The 22,066-nt window shown below is 43.5% G+C and overlaps 1 protein-coding gene across 1 annotated transcript in view; it reads left to right on the top strand.

The window, feature by feature from the left end:
• The first annotated feature begins 8,493 nt into the window (after positions 1-8,493).
• The window catches only part of Scd5 (stearoyl-CoA desaturase 5), a 147,577-nt gene continuing 134,004 nt past the window's right edge, over positions 8,494-22,066 (top strand). Inside the window, exon 1 of the mRNA XM_027939783.2 lies at positions 8,494-8,725. Within this exon, the coding sequence (XP_027795584.1) occupies positions 8,494-8,725 (232 nt within the window). The remainder of the gene's footprint in view (positions 8,726-22,066) is intronic.

Below are 22,066 nucleotides of genomic sequence, written 5' to 3'. Positions count from 1 at the left end.
TTGTGTCCTCGGGAAGGTCAGTGTGGAAGCACTCATCCAGGAATCAAGGAATTGGGTTCCAGTGGTTTTGGCATTTACTATTAGATCATGTCACCATGTTCTGCCTCCATTTCTTCACTTCACTTCTGGTTTTGGAAGTCTGTGGTTCAACCTCCTTTCCTATGATGCCTTTGTGTATTACCTTCAGAGCTTTGAAGAAAGATGACAGAATCAAGTCAGGCATGTTTATATTTGGATATCTTACCCTTTTGTAGACTTAATTTGATTTCCAATCTGGAGAAAATCACTGCAACACTTTACCATTGATTGGAAATGAATGGAGAAGCATTGAAGAGATTGTAATGTGACAACTTGGGATTTGTTACTTTACCTTGAGGTCCTTAAATAGTAAGTTCTTATTAATGCTATATATTTCTTTGAAGTTTATCTTTCTGCGCACCTTTTCCCACATTAGAAATGGCTGCATTTGAGTGATGGCATAGGATACTCAACATGAACTTGGTTTTTTTCCTTGGGCTGCAAATCTGGGTCACCTTTTGACATTCCTGAACTCCGTTTACAAGTTCTCCCTCCCCACTAGAGAACAACAGGAGCCTTTGCCTTTTAAGTGCAGCTTGTGGTAATTGACACAGCAGGAAGTGAAAGAGGTCATTTGAAACAGAAATAATAATAGCCACTAACACAGATAAACTAGAAATTTCGAAGTCTATCTGCCTTTGGAAGCGAAAATAACTATCCTAAAAGAAAATGGGGTGAGTGTTAATGAGAGGAAGGGAACTGGAGGACTGGTAAAATTGATGGGTGAAAACTTCGTCAATACTGTCTTCTGTCACACTAATAGATACTGGTTTATCTCTGAGAGCCGAGATTTGGGAGCAGGCAGAAAAACAAGAGTATGGAGGTAGTTTGGATTGGTTTGTGAGCCTTATTTTTAGCCAGATGTTGGCAGGGTTGTTGTGAGTATTAACAATGTTGATATGCCTTGACTGGGTCTTAGAACTAGGGATAATTAAGCTGGGTGTGGTGACATGCATCTCATAATCCTTGCTACTAGGTTCAGCAGGCTAAGGCAAGTTCAAGGCCAGCCTTTCAAGGCCAGCCTGGGCAACTTAGCAATACCCTGTCTCAAAATAAAAAGCTGGTGGTACACCTCAGTGGTAAAACATCCCTGGGTTCAATCCCCAGTACCAGGAGGGAGGGGCGAGGATGACTGGTGATTCTTCTAAGGCATATATTAGTGTTTGTGAGATCCACTTTCTTTAGTGACAATTTGATGACTTGTCAGCTTGCCCTACTGGTGTGAATTCCCTAAGCTCAAAGCCATATAACTCTTGTCTGTGGAGTTCAGTGCTTGGTTTCTAGAAGGGTCTCAGTAATATATAATAATTGATTCAGACTCAAGATTAGCCAGGCACGGTGGTGCAGCTGCTCAAGAGTCTAAGACTAAAGGATTACTTGGGTTCAGGAGTTCAAAGCCAGCCAGGGCAACATAGCCAGACACTGTTATTTTTAAAAAAAAAGTACTCAAAATTATTTGGAAAGACACAAAGGGCAGCAGAAGAGACAGGTTTGAGTTGGTTTCAGTACTTCCAAGGGTTTTTCATTCAGTAGACCCTCTGTTCTATCTTATGAAGCAGGAATAAGAGCTTTCAAATGTGGCTTTCGCAGTAAGTTTGGGGTCTTTGTTAAAGAAAACCCCTCACTCTCTCCTCTTCTGAAGCAATAGAAGCCTTTACTAAAAGGACCCAGTCTCTGTTCACTACTGTATAAACTCCCAATGGGAAATGTTTGCAATCCATTTAGTACAGAAGGAGGGACACCAAACTTCCTGGAACTGCAGGAAGCAGAGAAGACTGGTTTTCTGCTAAATCATGGTGTTGCTGTATCACAAAACCATCTCCCTGCAATCATGGCGGCTAAGTTCCCCACCTATGCTCCTGAATCATTCTAATATACAGCCTGTAAGAGGCTCTTTCTCATCCTGAGAACACAAAGATTGTTCACATTTGCACTCATTGTCCAGCCCCTCGCCCAAGAGTGACCTCCATTCCCCTTTAAATCCACAAAGTTGTAGAGCTAATTCTTTGTGCCTTTCGTGGTTACCCATATGAAGCAGAGGAGGTGGTTTTACTTCACAGCGTGCAAATCCTAGTCCTGCAGGAGTTCATTCTTCCCAGGTCTGAACCCCACCAGCTCACTGTGTAGTTGCACTTCTTTTCACAGCCTGGGACCCCCCAGAAGCACCCAGGCAGGTTTCCTAATTGTATCCAATCTGTTTCTTTGTGGTAACATAAAATAATACAAATACACTATTCCATAGTCAAAGGCCATTCAAAGTTCCACTCCTGAAAAGAACATAGTGTGATCTCCATTTTGCACATAAAAATACTGAGGTTGAGATCATCAGGTAATTTGCACTGTAAGGATTCCCAGAAAAGATCTGTCTTAATTCCTATATTACATAAGATGAAATGAAAGATCTGAAAGGCTGTCATCCATAAATCAGAGTTCTCAAACTTGTTAATTCAGAATGATCAAGCTAGACTCAAACCCAGGTCTTAAAATGCCAAACCTGGGTCATTTTCACAAGCCTTTAACTCCTTTAGACAAAACCTACATTTTCTTAAAAAATGCAATATGGGAATCAAATTTCTCAACTCAAGAATGTATCTTTTCTTACTATTCATTCCCTCTCTAAATCCTGCCTTTTTTCCACAAATATTTTGTCATGATTTTTAAAAATCTTTTCATTCTTTGGAGGGATACAAACATACATAAGTGCTATGTATTTTTGCCAAACTAACTCCCATCTGAGCCTTTTCTTACACATATCCAACTGGGGTCTGCTAAGTCACACTATCTTTTAGGGTTTTGTTTGCTGCTGTCTCCCCTGTGAAGCCCTCCTGACCATACAAAACCACACACCTCATGAAGCATCTTTTACACACATTTTCTTAAATAATATACCATCTAATAACTCTTACGTTCTTTTTTGTTGTTTGTTTGTTCTTGAGACAGTGTCTTGATAAGTTGCTTAGGATCTCACTAAGTTGCTGGGGCTGGCCTCAAATTGTGATCCTCCTGCCACAGTGCTGGGATTGTAGGCGTGCACCACTACTTCCAGCTATCTTCTGTCTGTATCTTCTCTACCAGAGGTAACTTCTACTCCAAGGCATCTACTGCTGGTCAGGATCCAGGCATGATGGTTTTGACCCAAAACTTCCTAGAGCTACATTTTTATTGTTTATATTTAGAATCCTGTGATTGTTCATTGACACTTGAGAGCTGTTACTAGTTCGTCTTCAGGAAATCCCAGCCACCCACCCCTTGGATACCTGGCTCATAAACTTATCTGGCTACTTCTACCTTGTCATATACCCTTCTCAAGGATCTGGTCTTTGCCTTACCTCAGACCCTTACCATTGCTTAACAGACTGTTGACATAGTGTCCTTAAATGGCCCTCATACCTTCAGTCTTACATCCCCCTACTCCTATCCCAGTCATTCCCCACATATCTTCTAAAGTAGTCTGGGGTCTTCCTGCAATGCAAACTTGATCAAATTATTATGCTGCATAACGCCTTTAGCTGGCTACCCTTACCACCTTATAGCTCTTTCCATATGGCATCACAGACACCCACAGGCCCTCCCAGGCTGCCTACTGCATGCCATTTCAGCTTTGTCTCCCATATTCCTTACTTTCACTTCAGGCATTCCATACACCTCCTTGAATGCCAAGTGCAAAAACTTTGCTCACGTTGTTTTCTTTGACATTTGTCTATTAACTACTCACCCTTCAAAAATATGCTGTCTGATATGCTAGCAACTAGCCACATAGGGTATTGAGCCCTTGATTTGTGGTTAATCTGAATTATGATGTGCCGTGTTATAAGTATACATACTGAATTTTGAAGGCACAGCTTGATAAAGGTACAAAATATCTCAATAATTTTATATTGATTACACTTGAGAAGATATGTTTTGGATATATTGGATTAAATAAAATAGATTTTCAAATTTATTCCATTCCCGTTTCCAAGGACAGGGTGTCCTCTGTTCATCATTAAGATATCTATACTGCCTAAAGTAGTGTAAAGATTTACTGCAGTCTTTATCAAAATTTGACAGATTTAGAAAAATCCATACTAAAAGTTGTACAGAATCTCAATGGACCCCAAATAGGCAAAACAATCTTGAGAAAGAAGAACAAAGATTGGAGGTCTCAGAACTTATTACAAAGGTATAGTAATGAAAATGGTTTGGCACTAGCAAAGACATGTAGACCCATGGAACAGAATAGAAAGTCTAGAAAGGAAGCCTCACATATATGGATAAATGATCTTCAACAAAGGTGCCAGGACCATTTAAACAGTGACAGAGGATCTCTTCAACTAATGGTGCTGGGAAAACGGGTATCCCATACAAAAGGATGAAGCTGGACCTTCCCCTTGTATAAATTAATTCAAAATAGATTGAGATCTAAATAAAAGAGCTAAAACATAAAATTGAAAGAAAACTTAGAGGAAAAATCTCTGGATTTAGCAATGATTTCTTGGATGCAAAATAACAAAGGCAATAAAAGTAAAAATAGATAACTTGGAATATATAAAAATTTAAAAGTTTCTCTATCAAAAGACACAATAGAGCTAGGCATGGTGGCACAGGCCTGTGATCCCAGAAACTCAAGGCTGAAGCAAGAGTATCACAAGTTCAAGGCCAGCCTGGGCAACTTAGTGAGACCCTGTCTCAAAAAATAAAAAGGGCTGGAGGTATAGTGTAGCTCAATGGTAGAGCATCCCTGGGTTTAGTTCCCAGTACCAAAATAGAACACACAGCAGAGTGAAAAGACGACCTACAGAATGGAAGAAAATTATTTGCAAGTTGTATATCTGATAGGTTAATATCTAGAATATATACAGAACTCCCACAACTCAACAACTACCACTACAGCAAAAAAAGAAACCCACTTAAAAAAATGGACAAGATCTTGAATAGATATTTCTCCAAAAATGATAAACAAATGATCAAAAAAAAATACATGAATAGATGCTCAACATCACTAATTATTAAGATAAATCCATCAAACACCACAATAGGATATTATTGCACACTAGGATTGCTGAAATCTAAACAGCTAAGTATAAGTGAAGATGTGAAGAAATGGTAATATTTGTGCAGTGCTATGGAAATGCAAAATGGCAAAGCAGCTGTGGGGGAGTTCTCAAAATATTAAATACAGAATTACCATAAGATCAAGCAATACCACTTCTGTGCATACCGTCAAAAGAATTAAAAACAGAATTGCAATGAGTTATCTGTACATCTATGTTCATGGCAGCATTATTCATAATGACCAAAAGGTGGACGCAAACCAAGTATCCATCAACAGATGAGCAGATAAGCTACCTGCCGCACATACATACAATGGAATTATTCAGCCTCAAAAAGGCATGAAATTCTGATCCAGATACAACCCTGGGTGGGCCTTGAAGACATTAAACTAAATGAAGCTAGTCACAAAATGATAAATCGAGTGTGATTTCACTAATATAAGAGAGAATACATACAGAAAGTAGCATAGTGGTTACTGGGGCTGGGGAGAGGAGAAAGTGAGGGAATTTTTATTTAGTGGGTATAGAGTTTCAGTTTTTCAGGATGAAAATGTCCTGGAGATTGGTTGCACCAAAATGCAAACTTGCTTAACACTACTGAATGGTAAGATGGTAAATTTTAGGTTATATGTATTTTTCCACAACTAAATAAATATTCTAAAGAAATCCTTACCCAAATATAACCTTCCCTTCTCCCTTTCAAATGAATTAATTACCCTCTCTTTAAAAAAAAAAAAAGCTATTTATAAGAAGTTTTTATTCTACCACTTCTACTTTTAAATATATCAAGCACTTCTAAATATCTAGGAGGACTGGATAGTTCACAAAAGAACTTGTCCACTATGTACATAGCACTGGTAAATAAAATTGCCCATGTAGCAATGGTTATAATTTGACGTATCTTCTAATATGACTATTTTGTCCTTGAACCTTTCCCTCCTCGCTTCCTTCTTTCTACTTTTTCAGTGCATAAGTACAGGATTACTCCCTCCTTTTATCCCGAACATACTACTATTATGGCTCATATCACATTTTGGTAATTGTTTGGCAGGGTAAGGGTTACTTATCCTGGGGTGAGATGAATATTCACCCACTTCTGAGGCTCTGAGCAGAACCTAAGAAAACATGCAATGACCTTGACGCATAATGTGCTACAGTGGACAGTTATTAGCAAGAGTATATGTTGTGACTGGTAGATGTTGCACTCTGAGGCTGGATGAGGAGGTGCCATTTGTCTTCAAAGGTATAATTTGAAGACCTAAAGGACACTTCTCTCCTCCCCAACACACAAAAACATTCTCTTCTCCATCATGAAGTCAACCAGCTGAAACCATTGGCCCAACCCAATCTGATCCATTGGAAAAGAGGAAGATGTTGGTTTGAGATAGGTTCAAGATAAAGCAGTTTATCAAACAGATAAGGAACTCAGTGTGACTAATAAAGAACTATTTTGCTGCTCCCCCTGACTCCGTGTATATAAGATACATAATAAAAAGTTTTGTTTTTTTTTATAATAGATTGGAACTTTCTGCCCTTCCAAGGTCATAGCCAAAAGGTTACATTTATTTGATCAGTCTTGGATCTATGGTAACTCCTTTAGGGCAGGGACCATACTGTATTCATTTTTGTATCCCCAGTGCTCACTAGTCCTGACTCAAAGCAGGCGTCTAATAAATGCCAAACAGATGACTGAATGGTTAGAGAACACTAATCCAGAGAGAGGTCTTTGACCAAGTAACTAGGCCACCTAAGAAAGAAAAAACAGACTGTATTAAAGAGCCACAGATAGCGGGTGGGTCTGGTAGAAGTGAGAAGGAATAGAGCAGGCATGGGGGGGGGGGGAGTGGTTCATTATAAAGTGAAGGTTGAGCAAACTGATGAAATTCACACCCTCCAGTTCCCCGATCCATTGTCTCACTGGTCATTATACAGTGCCAACATTTATCTGGTCCTCAGGCAAGTTTCCTTTAGTTCTCTAATTTCAGCTCCATCTGAGGCTCCACCATAACAGTAGCTCAGTGGCCGGGATTCCACAAGCCACAGATTTTGCTTCAGTTTTAAACTAGACATTGTTTTATCTGGATGAGTGGACTGGCTCAGATCTGCTAACAGTAAGATTCTCCAGTGTGGCCCTTTCATGAAGTCAGTCCTTTGTATTTTTTTTTTTTTTTCCTCTCGCCTGGAATCCTGAAAAGGATTCCTAATAATGAGAAATCAAAACATCAGCTTTTTCTCATGTTCAGTATAATGTCAACATAATGGCACCCCTTCAAACTCAAATGCACAGAATTTGCAAGCTGGAAGCAAGAACAGACTAATTCTGTTTCCCAGGTAAGAAAAAATGTGCCAGGAAGCTGAGCTGGGTCACAGCAAATTAAAAGTAGAACTCAGTGCCTCTGGCTTCCAGTCCTGAGCCCTTTTTCTTCCATTGTCCACTTGCAGGTGGGGAGAAATGGGCAGCAACAAAAAATTTTCCCAGTCAGAAACATATTGGTTAGTTAGAATTTACCGTAAACAGAGCTGTAGGGCTGATGAGCTGAGCAGCAGCAAGGCACTGTTGGCTGGTAGCCAGCTCCAAATCCTCTAGCATCAACCACCAAGCGCTGAGCCCCTGCTGTGTGCCTGGATCATCCACGGCTCCCTAAGAGTTGACTGACTGCCGTACACTCCTCTCCTGGACCTAGGGAGCCTTACTAACCGCCAGACAGGAATTTAAGATTCTCATGGTAAATGTGGCCCTTAACTCCCGGTGAAACTCCAAGCAAATATTTTAAATTTCCAACAAGATTGGTCTGTGGCTTGAGGGGGGGAAGGGGGACGAGGTTCAAATGGGAATCATCTAGAAACGGTATGCTTAGGGTCTAGAGAAAATAGACACACATAAACCAACAAGAGTGCTGGGAGGCACTCTGAGAGCCATGCTGCAGGCTCCCTGTCCCCGGAGCCCCATCTCACCGAACCCGGGTCAGGAGCTGCCAACTCCGGTCCAGGGGGGCTCCCTGCGGAGCCCAGACTCCGGGCTTAGGGGGCCTTCTCTTTAAGAGCCCCATGGGCAGTGCTGATTGGCTGTAGCTATGCAGGTCTTTCTTCCTCGGCTCCGGGCGAGCGCTCCAGCCCTCTCCACCCCGCCCTCTCGGCCCCTGCTCCCGCCTCCTCTTCCTCGCAGCGGAGTTGAGCTCGACAGCTGCACGGGTGATACGCCAGCAACAGATGCCGTCCGCCAGGATTGGCATCCTTAGGCTACGCTGAACGCCTGAAGAAGAGAGAAGGGCTGGGAGGGCGGGGACGCGAGGTGCGGAGAATCCCGGCTAAAAGGCAAGAGCCCCCGCCGCAGCCAGCTGCTCCGCGCGTCGCTGCTGCCAGCGCCCACCTCTCCCCAGCCATGCCAGGCCAGGCCACTGACGCGGGGAAGGTTTCCTTCTGCGATGCCAAGGAGGAAATCCGTTCTGAGCTCGAAGGCTTGGCGTTCTGCGATCGCCAGGAGAGGCCTGGCGCGCGTGAGCAGCGGCTGAACATCGTCTGGAGGAACGTGGTCCTGATGAGCCTGCTTCACTTGGGTGCTGTGTACTCCTTGGTGCTCATCCCCAAAGCCATGCCGCTCACTCTGCTCTGGGGTAAGTGCCGCCGGCGCCACCTACGCTCCAGGCTTAGTGGAGGGGCCCCACCTGGCGCGCGAGGTCGCTGCTCGGCCACAAGCGGTGCGAAGCTCCCTGGTTCTCCCCTCGCCTTCCCTACGTGCCCCGGCCCTCTAGGGATCCAGTTCTGCACCCTTTCGGACGGGCAGGTATTTCTGCCCGGGCATTTCCAACTTTTGCTTCCCCCCGCGGTCAGCCTGGAAAAGAGCGTTTGCTGGCCCCCTTATGGAGAGCCAGAGGGACCCAGCCCTGCCGTCCAAGGCGAGCGGAGAGAGTGGCTAGGTACAGGCTCAAGGAGCCAGGACAGCGGGTAGTAGTGTGGCTGTGCGGGTCCCAGGGTTCTATCTGCAGTGTTTCAACTTCTGGTCTCCTTGGCGGGTCACGGACCTCGGGGCTGAGTTAATAAAAATAAAGATAAGGGAAGCGGGAAGAGACCTGGCACAAGATTGAGTCTTGGTTTTCAAGCATTAGAGTGAAGAAAACAGCTCCTTTCCTGCCTCTTTAAGCCCCCTCTACCTCCCCGCTCCGTGATCTTGCAATGCCCACTTGCAGTTCTCCAGCCCCAGAAGTGTCTCTGTGAGCAAACGAGCCCATGGAGAGAGCGCTCTGCCCCAGCACCAACCTCTCCAGAGGCTTTCTATACCTGGCCAGTGCAGGTGTGTTCTGCACCTGTGAGTGCACCTGTGGCTTTCTGGCCATCCTCCTTTCTTACACCTCCTACCACAGGGAAGGAATCCCAGGAGCAGAGCACCACCTCTCCAGAGGTCCAGGACCTCCGTGCCTGTGCTGCAGGATCTCAGTCTTAACCAGCCCCAAGACTGGTTTTGGCTTCTCTCATCAAAACTGCAGTAGCCAAGACAAAAGGCACAGACATTGATACACTGGACTGAGAATTGGAAGCGGTAATCCAAGAAGCCCTTTAGCTCTGGTTTCCCTGTAAGGAACTGGGACAGGAGAAGCACAACCTACTTTTATTTCCAGAGGGGCAGAGGCAAGAAGACAATAAGAAGACCTCTTTCTTCAAAGCTGCTAATTCGGCATAGATCCAGTTGCAGATGCATATATAGAGAATAGGGCCACTGGGGTTCCAAGCCTTCCCTTGAAGCCCTGTAGTCCCTTATCTTGGAAGCAGACCCATCCAGAACTTGGTACCTTTTAAAGGGGGGTGTGGCTCAGAGAGTGAACACAGTGTTGAGGGATGGTGAGAGGCAAGTGTCTTAGGGAATCCCTAAAGCCTTTAAAGTCCCCCCAGAGCTCTGGTAATCCCGCTTCCTCATTGTGCCTTCTCAATTCCTTGTGGTTTTCCCCATTGTTCTTCTTAAGTGGTTTAATTCTCTGTCTTCCTTTATCTGTAAGTGACAACATTGTAAGACATGCAGCCATTGCTTCATGGACACACTCCCACTGCTAACCAAAGCCTCTGCTGCCTGGAGGCTCCATCCAGGCCCTGGTTCCCTCAGCTTCCAGAGGTGGGACTGGGCATTGAACTACAGAGCCTACCTGCCTCTGGGGGGCTGGGCCTTACCTTTAATAGCTTCAATGTTTAGAAAATGCTCAAGAAGTGAGCACTTAAAATATTATCTTACATGCCTAGAGCTCCATGGGACTCACAGGCTCCACTGCTTACAACCTCTGAACCCCAGGACCCGGGCATTCCTCCAGGAGCCACAAGGACCAGGCTCTCCTCCCTAGGTTTGCCAAGCACCTCTGCCCTTTCCCAGGCTGTTCTCAGAGGTGAAGACTAAATCTTTGTACTGAAAGATCTTGACCGACCGGGCCCTTTGTTGGCCCCCAAACTCTTCTAACTGCCTCAGAGAAGGCAACACACTGCAGGAATCTAGTTTTCCTTTTGCGGGTGATGTTGCCAAACCCCATCCTGTACCTCTGCCACTCTCTATCAGCTCTGTTCTCTTTTTCTTCTTCTTTTCCTTACCTTCATTGCCTCTCAAAAAAAAAAAAAAAAATGCAGTGCTGGATGTGGTAGTTTCAATGCCCCGAATTGTGACTTAGAAACATTTCGAATGATGGTGGGGGTGGGGGGGCAGGAAAGAGGGACAATCATACAATCATATTGCAGCTAAGATCAGTTTTGATGATGTCTAGGCTCTCAGGCAAGCAGGAGGAGTAGGGGACTGTTGTGTCACAGCTATTTTCAGAAAAAATCCTGGTGTCTTGACCCACAAATCTACCCCCACTGGAGGCCCTTTACCTACACCTCCCTCACTGGTTCTGTCTAGCATTAGGACTGAATTTGTTTTTGTGGTACTGGGGATTGAACCCAGGGGCACTTAACCACTGAGCCACATTCCCAGAGGGCCCCCCCCCCATTTTGTATTTTATTTAGAGACAGGGCCTCACTAAGTTGCTGAGGCTGGCTTTGAACTCAGGATCCTCCTGCCTCAGCCTCCCAAGTGGCTGGGTTTACAGGTGTGTGCCACCATGCCATCATGCCTGGCCTAAGGTTCTTGCCCCAGTGAGCTGCTCATCCTTTCAGAGACCTGAGTTGTCAAGGAAATAGGCTTGCTATCCTCCACCTCAAATGAGGTTGCCTAAAACAAGAGGCATACGTGCAGTGAGTGCCCCACTCAAGGGATATGTTAGGTGTGCAGTGTGCAGGGAGTGATTTACATGGTGAAAAATGTCATCCGTGAAAGATCCATTAAGTACTTCCTTCCATCTCCTGCACGGCCTAATCCTCACCCCCCAACCTCCTCAGGACCAGAGCAAGTAGCTTTTCCTTCTGATCCTCCCAGGTTCCTAAGTGGGCAGACTGTCAGAACAGAATGCTCTTGGCTTTCACAGGTCCTCAGGGATGAGTTCATTGGTTTCAGGTACACAAATCAAACTCCACTGGGAGGAAAAAGCTCCACCTGAAAGCTTGAGGTCACAAAAGTGCCAGCTTCGAGAATTCCTGGCCAAGGAGACAGTTAGACAATGCCCTGGATATTGAGCTGGAAGTGATGACCAGCAGTTTTGACGTAAAAGTCCTGGGGCTGCTTCCCAATGGAACCTTTCCCTGATTGTCTCCAGGAATCTGACTGGTGGCTCCTAGAAACATCAAGAACTTTTCTAGTTTCTCTTTAAATGTCATCAGAGCCACCCCTAAATGTATCCCATGTCTTTCCCCTAAAGGTCAACTTCAGTTGCAAAGTAGTCATTTACCTTTCTCTTTTGAATGGATCAGCCATCCTCTTTCTATCCTCGCCTGGGCTAAATGTGACTATTGTGAAGGCAGATATGGGATTCTCTGGGCCCTTCTGTATCTGGACTGTCCTGAGTGGGCATCAGCCTATGGCAAGAGAGTTGAGAATTGGAGATTAAAGGTGGCATGGGGGAGGGGAGTCAGGAGAAGCTGGGTGGTCCAACATGCACATTTTGAGAGGTACCAAAGATGAGCTGTCTTCTGTGAGGCATTAGGGTAACCTACATCCATGACTTAGAATAGATGTCTTTGTTGGTCCGGATGTGTTTGTTGGTTTGTTCTTTTCCATGAAGGTCTTCAGGGTGTTGAAGAGCCCTGCAAATGCATGACAGTGGACTTCTGTCTTGTCTCCCTGTGTTTTAGGGTGAGCAAGGCTCAGCAGAGGAGCAGATCTGAATGGGAATCCCCTGCTGTTCTTGCATGGCCTTGGATAAATTAACTTCTCTGAACCCATTTCTCATCTGTAAAATGGGTGTATTAATGATACTTGTTCATGAAATTGTGAGAATTAAATTAGCTGATATGTGTAAACCACTTAGCACAGTTCCTAGTCCTTGGTTGGTATTAAGTAATTGTGAGCTGCTATTATTATTATTGATCCTAATACTGGCTCTTTTTCTTCAATAGAAGAATAAAAGGCCTTCCTGCAGCCCAATAAATTGGCATAGAACTTGGCTTCATTGCGTCTCTTGTTTTGGCTTTGAAAATAAAGGTTCTTTCTCAAAATCCCCAAAGGAATACAAATCCTTTCTGTACTTCCTCCTGTACACTCTTCTCTTTCTTTCTGTCTACTTTCTTCCAAAAGATCACCATTTTGCAGCTAAGAATCTTTTTTTGTTTCTCTGACACCTCACCTGGTCTTTGATACTGTCTTTGGGAATTCTGGAACATAGCCAGTCATGATTGCCGTGGAAACAGGGCCAAATTATTTTTCTGAATCTCAGTTTTGACTTTTTTTTTTCCTTTCTGTCCCCTTGAGCCATCATTAAAAAAAAAAAAAAGTCTGTAACACTGAAATAAAGTATTCAAAAACCCAAAACTAAAAAACCCAATGGCCCTTCCTTTTAAACCCTGTAATCCCTGCCCAGTGTTGTTGCAGCTCCTGCATTTTTAATAAATGGGCACATCTAAGAACTTGCTCCGACTGGACTGGAGCAAAACCAGAGAGAATAGAGTGCTTTTTGCTGGCTAAATGATTCCAGCAAATGTAAATATAGATTGAGGTTAACATTATTAACTCAGTTTTTTTCCAAAACCGGTCAAGGTCACTGCAGGCTTCGCTGTGATCATAAAATGAGAAATTGAGCTGCAGAGTGGAAACCAGGGCTGGGAATCCTGGCATTGCCAATTAGTTCCACTTCAGACTTGCCCTTTATAATTTGTGAGCTTTGGTTTCCTCGTCTGTAAAATGGGAACAGTAATACTAAACTGACAGGGGGCATATATTAAAGGGCTTTCCAGAGAGTAGACACTCTACTATTTATTATCTCCCAAGAGATGTGGGGAGGCTTTAGTACTCGTGATTCAAATGTGAGGCACAACTTTTAATATTCGATATGACTATGCTATAATGTTTTAGTTCTCACTTAATCTAGTTTTGTGTCTTGCATAAGATTATAATGATCACTTAGAAAAAGCCACTGATAGATAATACAAAAGGGTGACAACAGCCATGTAGTTTATTTATTTTTTAATTTCTTTCCCAGTGCTAGCAGTTGAACCCAGGGTCTCACCCATGCTATGCAAGTGGTCTAACACCGAGCTACACCCCCAGCCTCCTTGATGGTTTTTTTTTTTAAGGATTTACAAAAGCAAATGAGTTTGGGGGGCATTTTCCTTGAGCATTTATTTTGACATTCTGTCATCTCTGTCACACAGTCTACCTGTCCCTCTGTCCTATGTTTCATTAGAAGTGCCACCACCCTTGGGGTATAAAGAAGACTTTGGGGCTGGGTGTGTAGCTCAGAGGTGGAGTGCTTGCCTAGAATGGGCAAGGCCCTGGGTTCATTCCTGACACAGCAAAAAAAAAAAAAAAAAAAAAAAAAAAGAGTATGGGATCTGAAATAAAGGGTCTAGGCCCAACGTCCTGCCCATTGCCCCAGTGTAGCCTTGAGCAAATTACTCATCCTCTCTTCTAAGTGTCTTCAGCTGTGCACTGGGGATTGTAACAGAACAAGCAGCGTTGGGCTGCAGCTGGAATGCAATGAAACAGAGGCTTGGCCCTGAAGCCAGCACACAGCCAACATCAGCCCTCCCTGCTTCATTGGCTCACTCCCTTTGGGCTTCCCTCCTCTGGGCTCCTCTGTTCAGCTCTTCCTTTGCAGGCTGAGACTTGTTGGATCCAGACCCCTGGATGAAGCAAGCCCCCTGGTGGTCAGAAAGCCCAGGTCATACTGAAAGCTGGTTTGCTTCAGGTTTTATTTCCCTTGGCAGTGGATTGGTGGCCTCCACAGGGCCAGTTGCCTCCCTTATAAATATTGTTGTTTTTTCATTATGTGTGTCAATGGCCATGAGAGAGAGTCTCGCAGTCTTACATGCTTAGCATGCGCAAGGCCCTAGATTCACGTATTCACATCCACTAATATTTCTCTCTCTCTCTCTCAGTACTGGGGATTGAACTCAGGGCCTTTCATGTGCTAGGCAAGCTACCACTGAGCCACACCCATAGCCCTTTTTTATCTTTTGAGACAGGTATCTCACTAAGTTGCCCAGGCTGGCCTTGAATCCTTATGCTCTTGCCTCAGCCTCCTGAGTCTCTGGGATTACAGGTGTGCACACCTCTTCCTTTCTAATTGGGATGCTTTTTATTTATTTTTCTCCCTTCTCTACTTTGGCTAGGACTGCTGCTAAGTTGCTGAGGCTGGCCTAAAACTTGCAGTTGCCCTGCCTCAGTCTTCTGGGTTGCTGGGATTACAGGCATGAGCCACTGTGCCCAGCTTGTTTTTTCATTCTGGTGGTTGTTAAAAATGACCAATCATCAGAATCACTTGAGTAGTTTTTAAATTTTTCAGAAGCCTGAGCCTCTACCCATGCTACTGAATTGGAATCTCCCAGAGTGATATCCTGTCTTAAAAAAAAAAAAACTATTTTTTTTTTTTTTTGGTGTTTCTGATACACAGCTGATAACCTTATCTAGTTTCCTTATTTAACACTATTTATTACCCCCATTCACTATTGCCATCCTGAGGCAGGTGAACTGGAGAAATAGATGCACAGCCAATACCCACCAAGTCATATAGGTTGCACAGTCCAGAGCTGCACTAGAAGAGGTGGGAACTGAGGGAAGTCTGCAGGAAACTGGGGCTGGCTGACCAAGGGGCTTCTAAAAGTTACCCATGGAGGGGGGCTGTTCCAATTCCTACCTCACTTCCACCCTCAAACTGGCCTTAAAGCAGCTGGTTCTCACTAGCCTGCATTCTAGGGGTAAAGGGTCCTCTCTTCTACATCCTGCTCCCCATTTCTGTGGGTGTTAGGGATACTGCAGGCTCTGATGTTTACAAGGAATGGTTTGAGGGCTCTGGGTTCCTTCAGGCTGCAGGCTTCTTCTGGAGCGTCCTAGAGTTTTATAGCAAACACCCAGGCATCCCCCAGCTGAGCCACCTGAGCCTTAAGAGGCTTGCTACTCAAAGTGTGGTCGGTCCTTGGATCAGCAGCCCTCAGCATTACCTGGGAGCTTTCAGAAATAGCCAATCTCAGATTCTATCTCTGACCTATTGAATCAATAGCTGCATTTTAACAATATCTCCACGGCTCATCTACATGCTATGGTTAGATAAGCACCCTGTGACCACAAGCTGGCAATTTAGAGAAGCTAAACTTGAGTGGGATTTTGCAATTTTCCTTTTAATGGTCTCTTTTCCTTTGCTTCCCCTCCTACACTTTTGACTCCTTGTAGCTTATTTTAGAACATGTCGGGATCCTGCTTCTCTTACCAACAAAAGGCCGTTGCTAGTCTTTCAACCACCGGCAGCAGCAGCAATGTTTAATTCATGGGCTAGAAAATTAATTTTATTTTCATGAATAGATACAGGGGAAAATAACAAGGAGACCCTGTGCATGGCCTTTGGGACTGTAGCATGTCTATTTAACAATTGAACTGGTAACAGGGAGGAGCCTGGGGGTTGGGCTGCCTTCCACAAAAATTGAGAAGCAGATTTTATCAGTTGGGATAAAATTTGGCTCTTGGCTGCAGGTATCACAAAATGCAGCTTCAGTGGCTTAGATGATAACGAAGATTTCTCATTTCAAAAAATGAGAAATTCTGAGGCAGGACACTAATGGGAGGACCCAGCAATAGCATCTAAGAGCAGTTTTCTTTGGTGGTCTTGTCACTAAACTAAATGTTTTCTTCATGGTTACAAGATGACTGCCAGAATTCTAGGCAACTCTGTGGAGTTACAATACTGTCCTATGGAAGAAGAGAGAGAGGCTGCCCCTTCTTGTTTTATCACAGAATAAAAATATTTTCCTTGTTGCCTCACAACTGATGTCCCCTCAAGTCTCACTTGCAGGATTGGGTCACATGTGCCTTATTAAACCAGTCACTGGCAAGGGAATGGATTACGGTAGCCGGTTCAGCCTTTTCAGGGCTGGCTGCCGTTCTAGTCCACCAGGCTGCTGTAATCGAAACTTTAAACCACACAGATTTGTCTCTCAGGGTTTTGGAGGCTGGGAAGTCCCAGATCAAGGAGGCTGTAGATAGGTCCCTAGTGAGGGCCCACTTCCGGATTAAAAGAATGGTACCTTCTCTCTGTGTACAAACATGGTGGAAAGGGCATGGTGTCTCTGGATCCTCTTTTATGAGGGCACTGATTCCATCCCCTGGGGGTACCACCCTCAAAGCCTCACCTCCAACTTCCACCACCTTGGGAGTGAGGATTTCAACACATGAAGTTAGACAAATTCATGCAGACGCTAACAGCCACCAAGTCACATGGGCAAACAGCCAAACAAACCCCAGGCTCTGCTGGAGGGAAGAGGCAGGCATGGCTGCTGGTACAGACTGCACCTCTTCTTCCTTCCTTTCTCCTCGTGGTGCACCTCCTGTGTCTGGAGAGGCTTCAGTTCCTATGTCTTACGTTTCAGTGTGCTCTGCCCTCTGCTCCTGACTCCTTATGCTTGTCTGGGGTCTTGTGGTCATCCTGGTGAGTCATAAATGTCTGCTTTCCCCTGAGGCTTCAAGCTCCTCCAGGGCTGCTCTGCTCCAACCTGACACAGGGCTTCTGCTGTGATGATACCCAACATGTGCAGCGCAGGGTGGACAGATCAAGGGATAAATGAATGAGTCTAAGTCACTGCATGCTTTTTCAAAGGGAATTTGCATTTGGTCCCTTATCTTTAACAGTGTTCCCCAGCCCTGTAGGAAAACTGTTTGGTTTGGGGAGAAGGGCTGGGGAAAGAGAGACCTTTTCCTCAGTGCCCTGGAGATCTGCATGCCCCTCTGCACCTGTCCACCCTGTGAGTAGCCCTGATCTCAGGAGAAGCTTGCAGAGCTCTCTACTGCTCCTCAGGGCTTTGATGAGGGGTGACAGGTTGGGTGGAGGGAGTGTTGAAGGTGGGGAATGTGACTCTGGGCACAGAGAATTCTTAACCACCTTTGGAGTAGGGTTCCTGGCTTAATTTAACTGAATTAAAAAGATAGAAAGCCAGTGACTTGGAATGTTCTTAACCTTGGAGACACAATTTCCCTGGAATGCTGATTTTCATGATTGGTCATTTTCCTCATCTATCATGTGATGCAGAACCTCACTGATGAAGTCACAGCCGGATTTCTGTTCTCTTATCCCAGATTTTACTTAAGGGCAGTTAAAAGTCCAGTGTCTCCTCACTTAACCCCACCCAGCGGGTACTTTTTATTTGCACAAACAATCTAAGAACAAAGTGTATTACCAAGAGGGAAGGTGCTAACTGTGTGATGAGGAAAACAGAACAATAGCTTTTAGATAGAGTACCGAAAACAATTTTTGAAAGTGCACATTCAGGAAGATGTACAGAGCAGAACTATATTGTAGTCATGTAAAACCTTTGAGTCAGATACGCATGTAAATTGCCTACTTAAGGTAAGTGCTTAATGGATGTTGCTCTGGGAGGTGGTTAGGTCTCCTAGGGTGGAAGATTCCTAATAGTGCCTCTGAAATGGGAGAAGAAATATCAAATATCAATGAACTTGGAAATGAAATGAGATAAGAATAGAGATTTAAAAGTGAGGTTTAAATGCATTTTCTTCTTCTATCACTGCCTAGCATATGGATATCATCATCTACTTGCTATTGGGGCTGTGCTGGTTTTAGCTTGGTTCTCTGAAGGGAGGATGGCTTATGAACACAATCTGGGAGCTAAATGGGCCAGGCCATCTCTAATAGCATCCTCCTCATCAAAAGCATTTATCAAGCAAGCAATTAATTACTTAGGGCCCTGGGCCAGACATTGAGTGAGAAAACAAAGACTCAGGTCTCTACTCTTCTATCTTTTATAACTCAAAGGAGCAACTATTGTTCTCTGGGCTGGGGTAGAAAATGGAAAATACTCTTATCCTTTCAAAGTTCCATGCATGAAATTAGAAATGAATTTCTGAAACTTAAGTGTTTCGTGGAGTAGTTCACCAGTTCACTCCTTTCCTAAGTATGTTCATAAGAAGATTTTGAGATAGTTTCAATGAAACTTGTCTCTGTTCTCAGTCTGCAACTCACTTGAAGTGTCCCCAAAGCATTTGTGGGCCCAGGAGTCATGATAAGTAAGTGGAGATACTTATTAGCAAGTGTGAATAAGGCCCACATATCTTGGGCTCTGCAGAACTTGAAAAGCAGGTGAGCCAGTAACATTTTTGAGCTCTATTCACATTACTTCAGGGTCTTTCCTAAAAGAAGGAAAAAGTAATTTTTTTTCTTCCCTTCATAGTTCTTAGTTGCGACAGAGCCTTGCACCAAAAGACCAATTAAAAACAATGATGAACAGAAGTTTATTGGCCTATATACTTCATATGTATACACGGGAGACACACAGGGAATGAATAGGTCTCAAAGAGGTGGCTTTGAATTCCACCTATAGAGCATCTTCAGCACAGAAGGGTACATTAAAAAATTTTTTTTTTAAATATTTTTTAGTTGTCAATAAGCCTTTATTTTATTTATTTATACGTGGTGCTGAGAATCAAACCCAGAGCCTCACAAGTCTTTAGAATTTTATTGGTTCAAAATGGATACAAAGTACTGTTTTTATAGAACATCCATGAGACTTTTTAATTTGTAGCTGAAGTTAATATCAAATATCTAGAGCCTGATGATCTTTCTAAAGTTAGCCCAGAAGGGTACATTTTTAGAGAAGCAACAAAGTACATTTTTAGAGAAGAAGGACTCTGACTGTAGAAAGGCAAATAGATAAAGGCTAGTTAGTAAGCCTCCTGAAGTTGGTTTTGTGGGTCTCCAGGCTGAGAGGGGCCTAATTTTGGTCAACTGTTGTCTTTCCTGGTAGAAGGTAGGGGAAGGACACTAGCCCTTATAAATGTATGTCCTGCTTTTAGGCAAATAAGGGAATGGTAGAGAGGTGGGTTTCTTTTTGTCATTGATTTTTTGTTTGTTTGTTTGTTTGTTGTTAATATATCTGTTTCTGTTCAATTGCCTTCAGTTCAAAAATATGCTAGAGTAGGCATAGAATGATGTCCTAGAATTCCATCTGGAGCTCTGGGGCAAGTTAAGTCACACCATCTGCGTATAAGGTAGATAGGAACTAGCTTGGCAGTGCTCCTAGGAGAGCTGGAATAAGCGCTTATTAAATCTCATATTCCCTTGGGCGCAGAGCTTGTATTCAATCAGCATGCGCCACTGTGGTTCTACTAGTGATTAAAATATTGAAATAACCAGTTGCTTCTGCCTTTTCTGCTATGCATGGAATCCCCAGCAACCCTGAAGCTAAAAGGTCAATGCCTGGCTCAGCTGCAGGGCTTAACTCTACATCTGTTCTGATTGGTGTTGATTGGTTGGTGCCTTGTGAGTTGTCAAATATTTTTCCTATCACCTCTGCGTATTCGTTCTCTTGTTGTATAATCTATATAATCTTTAGCTTCTATCCCATTCACAGTTCTATTAAAATATGAGAATTTAAAAGAAAATTAATATATTCCAGTCTAAGTTGATATCCCCATAGTGTGTGAGGAAAGGTATTAGAGCCCAATCACAATTCTAAGGTTTAGCAGGGCTTAGTGACATACACCTGTGATCCCAGCAACTTGGGAGGCTGAGACAGGAGAATTTCAGGTTCAAGGCCAGCCTCAGCAATTTAGTGAGGCTGTAAGCCACCTAGTGAGATTCTGTCTTAAAATAAAAAAAAATAAAAAGGGCTGTGGATGTGGCTCAGTGGTTAAAAACCCCTGGATTCAATCCTCAAAAAAAAAAAAAAAAAAATTCTAAGGTTTTAGGTGACTCACTTGTCCTAGAAGAAACTCCTTTTGTGATAGAAGCAATGTGTGTCTAAAAGGTGATTGTAATTTTCATTTATAATTGCCTTTGCATAAGATTTTCCCATCTGAGAGAATTGACATTACTTTTATTATCAGAAAAAATAACATTGTAAAAATAAAATTATAAAGTTACTTCCTTGTGGTGTCGGGAGGTAAGGGGACAGATGAGGAAAGTGCCACAAGTCAGGAGGTGCTCCTAACTCACTATTCATTTTCCCATATAGGTAAATGGTGTCTAGGCCCATCAGCTAGCCCAGGGCCAGTGTCACTCAAATTATACCTGAGGCTTGTTACAGGTAATTTTTTTAATTAAATGAAGTTTCAAGCATATACAAAAAAGAATAGTCTATTACCCACCCCCCATCCTTGCTTACCTTGGGATTTTTTTCTTTGCAATTTTTTACCTTGATACACAATTTTAGACTCATAAAAATGGTACTGTCAAGGTGAGACTGCAATAAATCACTAAGTCGATCTTTTTTTATATATACATTTTTAAAAACATTTATTTATTTTTTTAGGTGTAGACGGACACAACACAATGCCTTTATTTTTATGTGGTGCTGAGGATCGAACCCGGGTCCGGCCCATGCTAGGTGAGCGCTCTCCTGCTGAGCCACAATCCCAGCCCCCTGAGTTGGTCTTAAAGCGGGAGACAGAAACTTTATTCACCAGCAGGAGGACCGGATCTACTAGCTGGCAGGATGAGGGGTAGGCTGCAAGTCTATACCCTTCGGCCCCCTCCCGGGGTTTGAGTACACCTTTTATAGTCCAAAACCGTATTGAAGCATAAGTGGCTGTTGCTATGATTCAAAACCATAAACAACATCATGAGATCTAAAATCATAAGCAGAAAAGAGAGTGGGCCAAAATGTCCCTAGTTGTGTACAAGTTAAAGAATGGTTACTACCATCTAGACAGTCAATCTCTGACAGGGTACATTGTCCAAGAAAAACGGGAACCAAAGAGAGAACACTTTTACATTGTATAAGAATTACCATTTTGTGTTGCCAAACATACTATGTTAAGCAACTGTTGATGGGTACAGAGGTGGGGCTTTACCTAGGAAAAGCACTTCTTACATGATGTGGTGTCTCATGGCAAAATGGAGTCTGTTTGGTCATTGCCCATATAGCCTGACCCATAATAGTACAAGGAACTCTCAGCCCAGTCTCACTGTTTACATCTTGCTCCATTTGCTTTATCATTTTTTCTCTTTGTATGAATATATGTGTACGTATATTATTTTTTCCTGAACCATTGGAGAACGAGTTGGAAGCACTGTCCCCTTTTATTTCTAAATATCTCAATGTATATTTCCTAAGAACAAGAGCATAACCACAGTACAGTTACCCAAATTAGGAACTATAACCTTGATATTTCCTAAGCTTCAGTGATTACTCAAATGTCATCGAGTGTCCTAGTAATGTCCTTTAGTAGCTCTTTTCCCCCTCTCAGATTAGGTTGAAGTAAATTCTAGAAACTGCTTCCATAAATACCTAAGTGTTGGTTGAGGGGATTCTGGCTACATGATCCATATGGAAAACCTGGGAGCAGCCTTTCCCTTACTAACTGCCCACAGTCCCTGGAGAAAAGAGCTTTGAGAGACTGTATCTAAAAGTGTTGAGGCATAGAAACCCAGGAGCAGGGATCAGCTGTTTCT

This window comes from Marmota flaviventris, chromosome 7, assembly GCF_047511675.1.
Source record: "Marmota flaviventris isolate mMarFla1 chromosome 7, mMarFla1.hap1, whole genome shotgun sequence".
In the NCBI taxonomy this organism is placed as follows: domain Eukaryota; kingdom Metazoa; phylum Chordata; class Mammalia; order Rodentia; family Sciuridae; genus Marmota; species Marmota flaviventris.
This window is presented reverse-complemented; position numbering and strand designations above follow the sequence as displayed.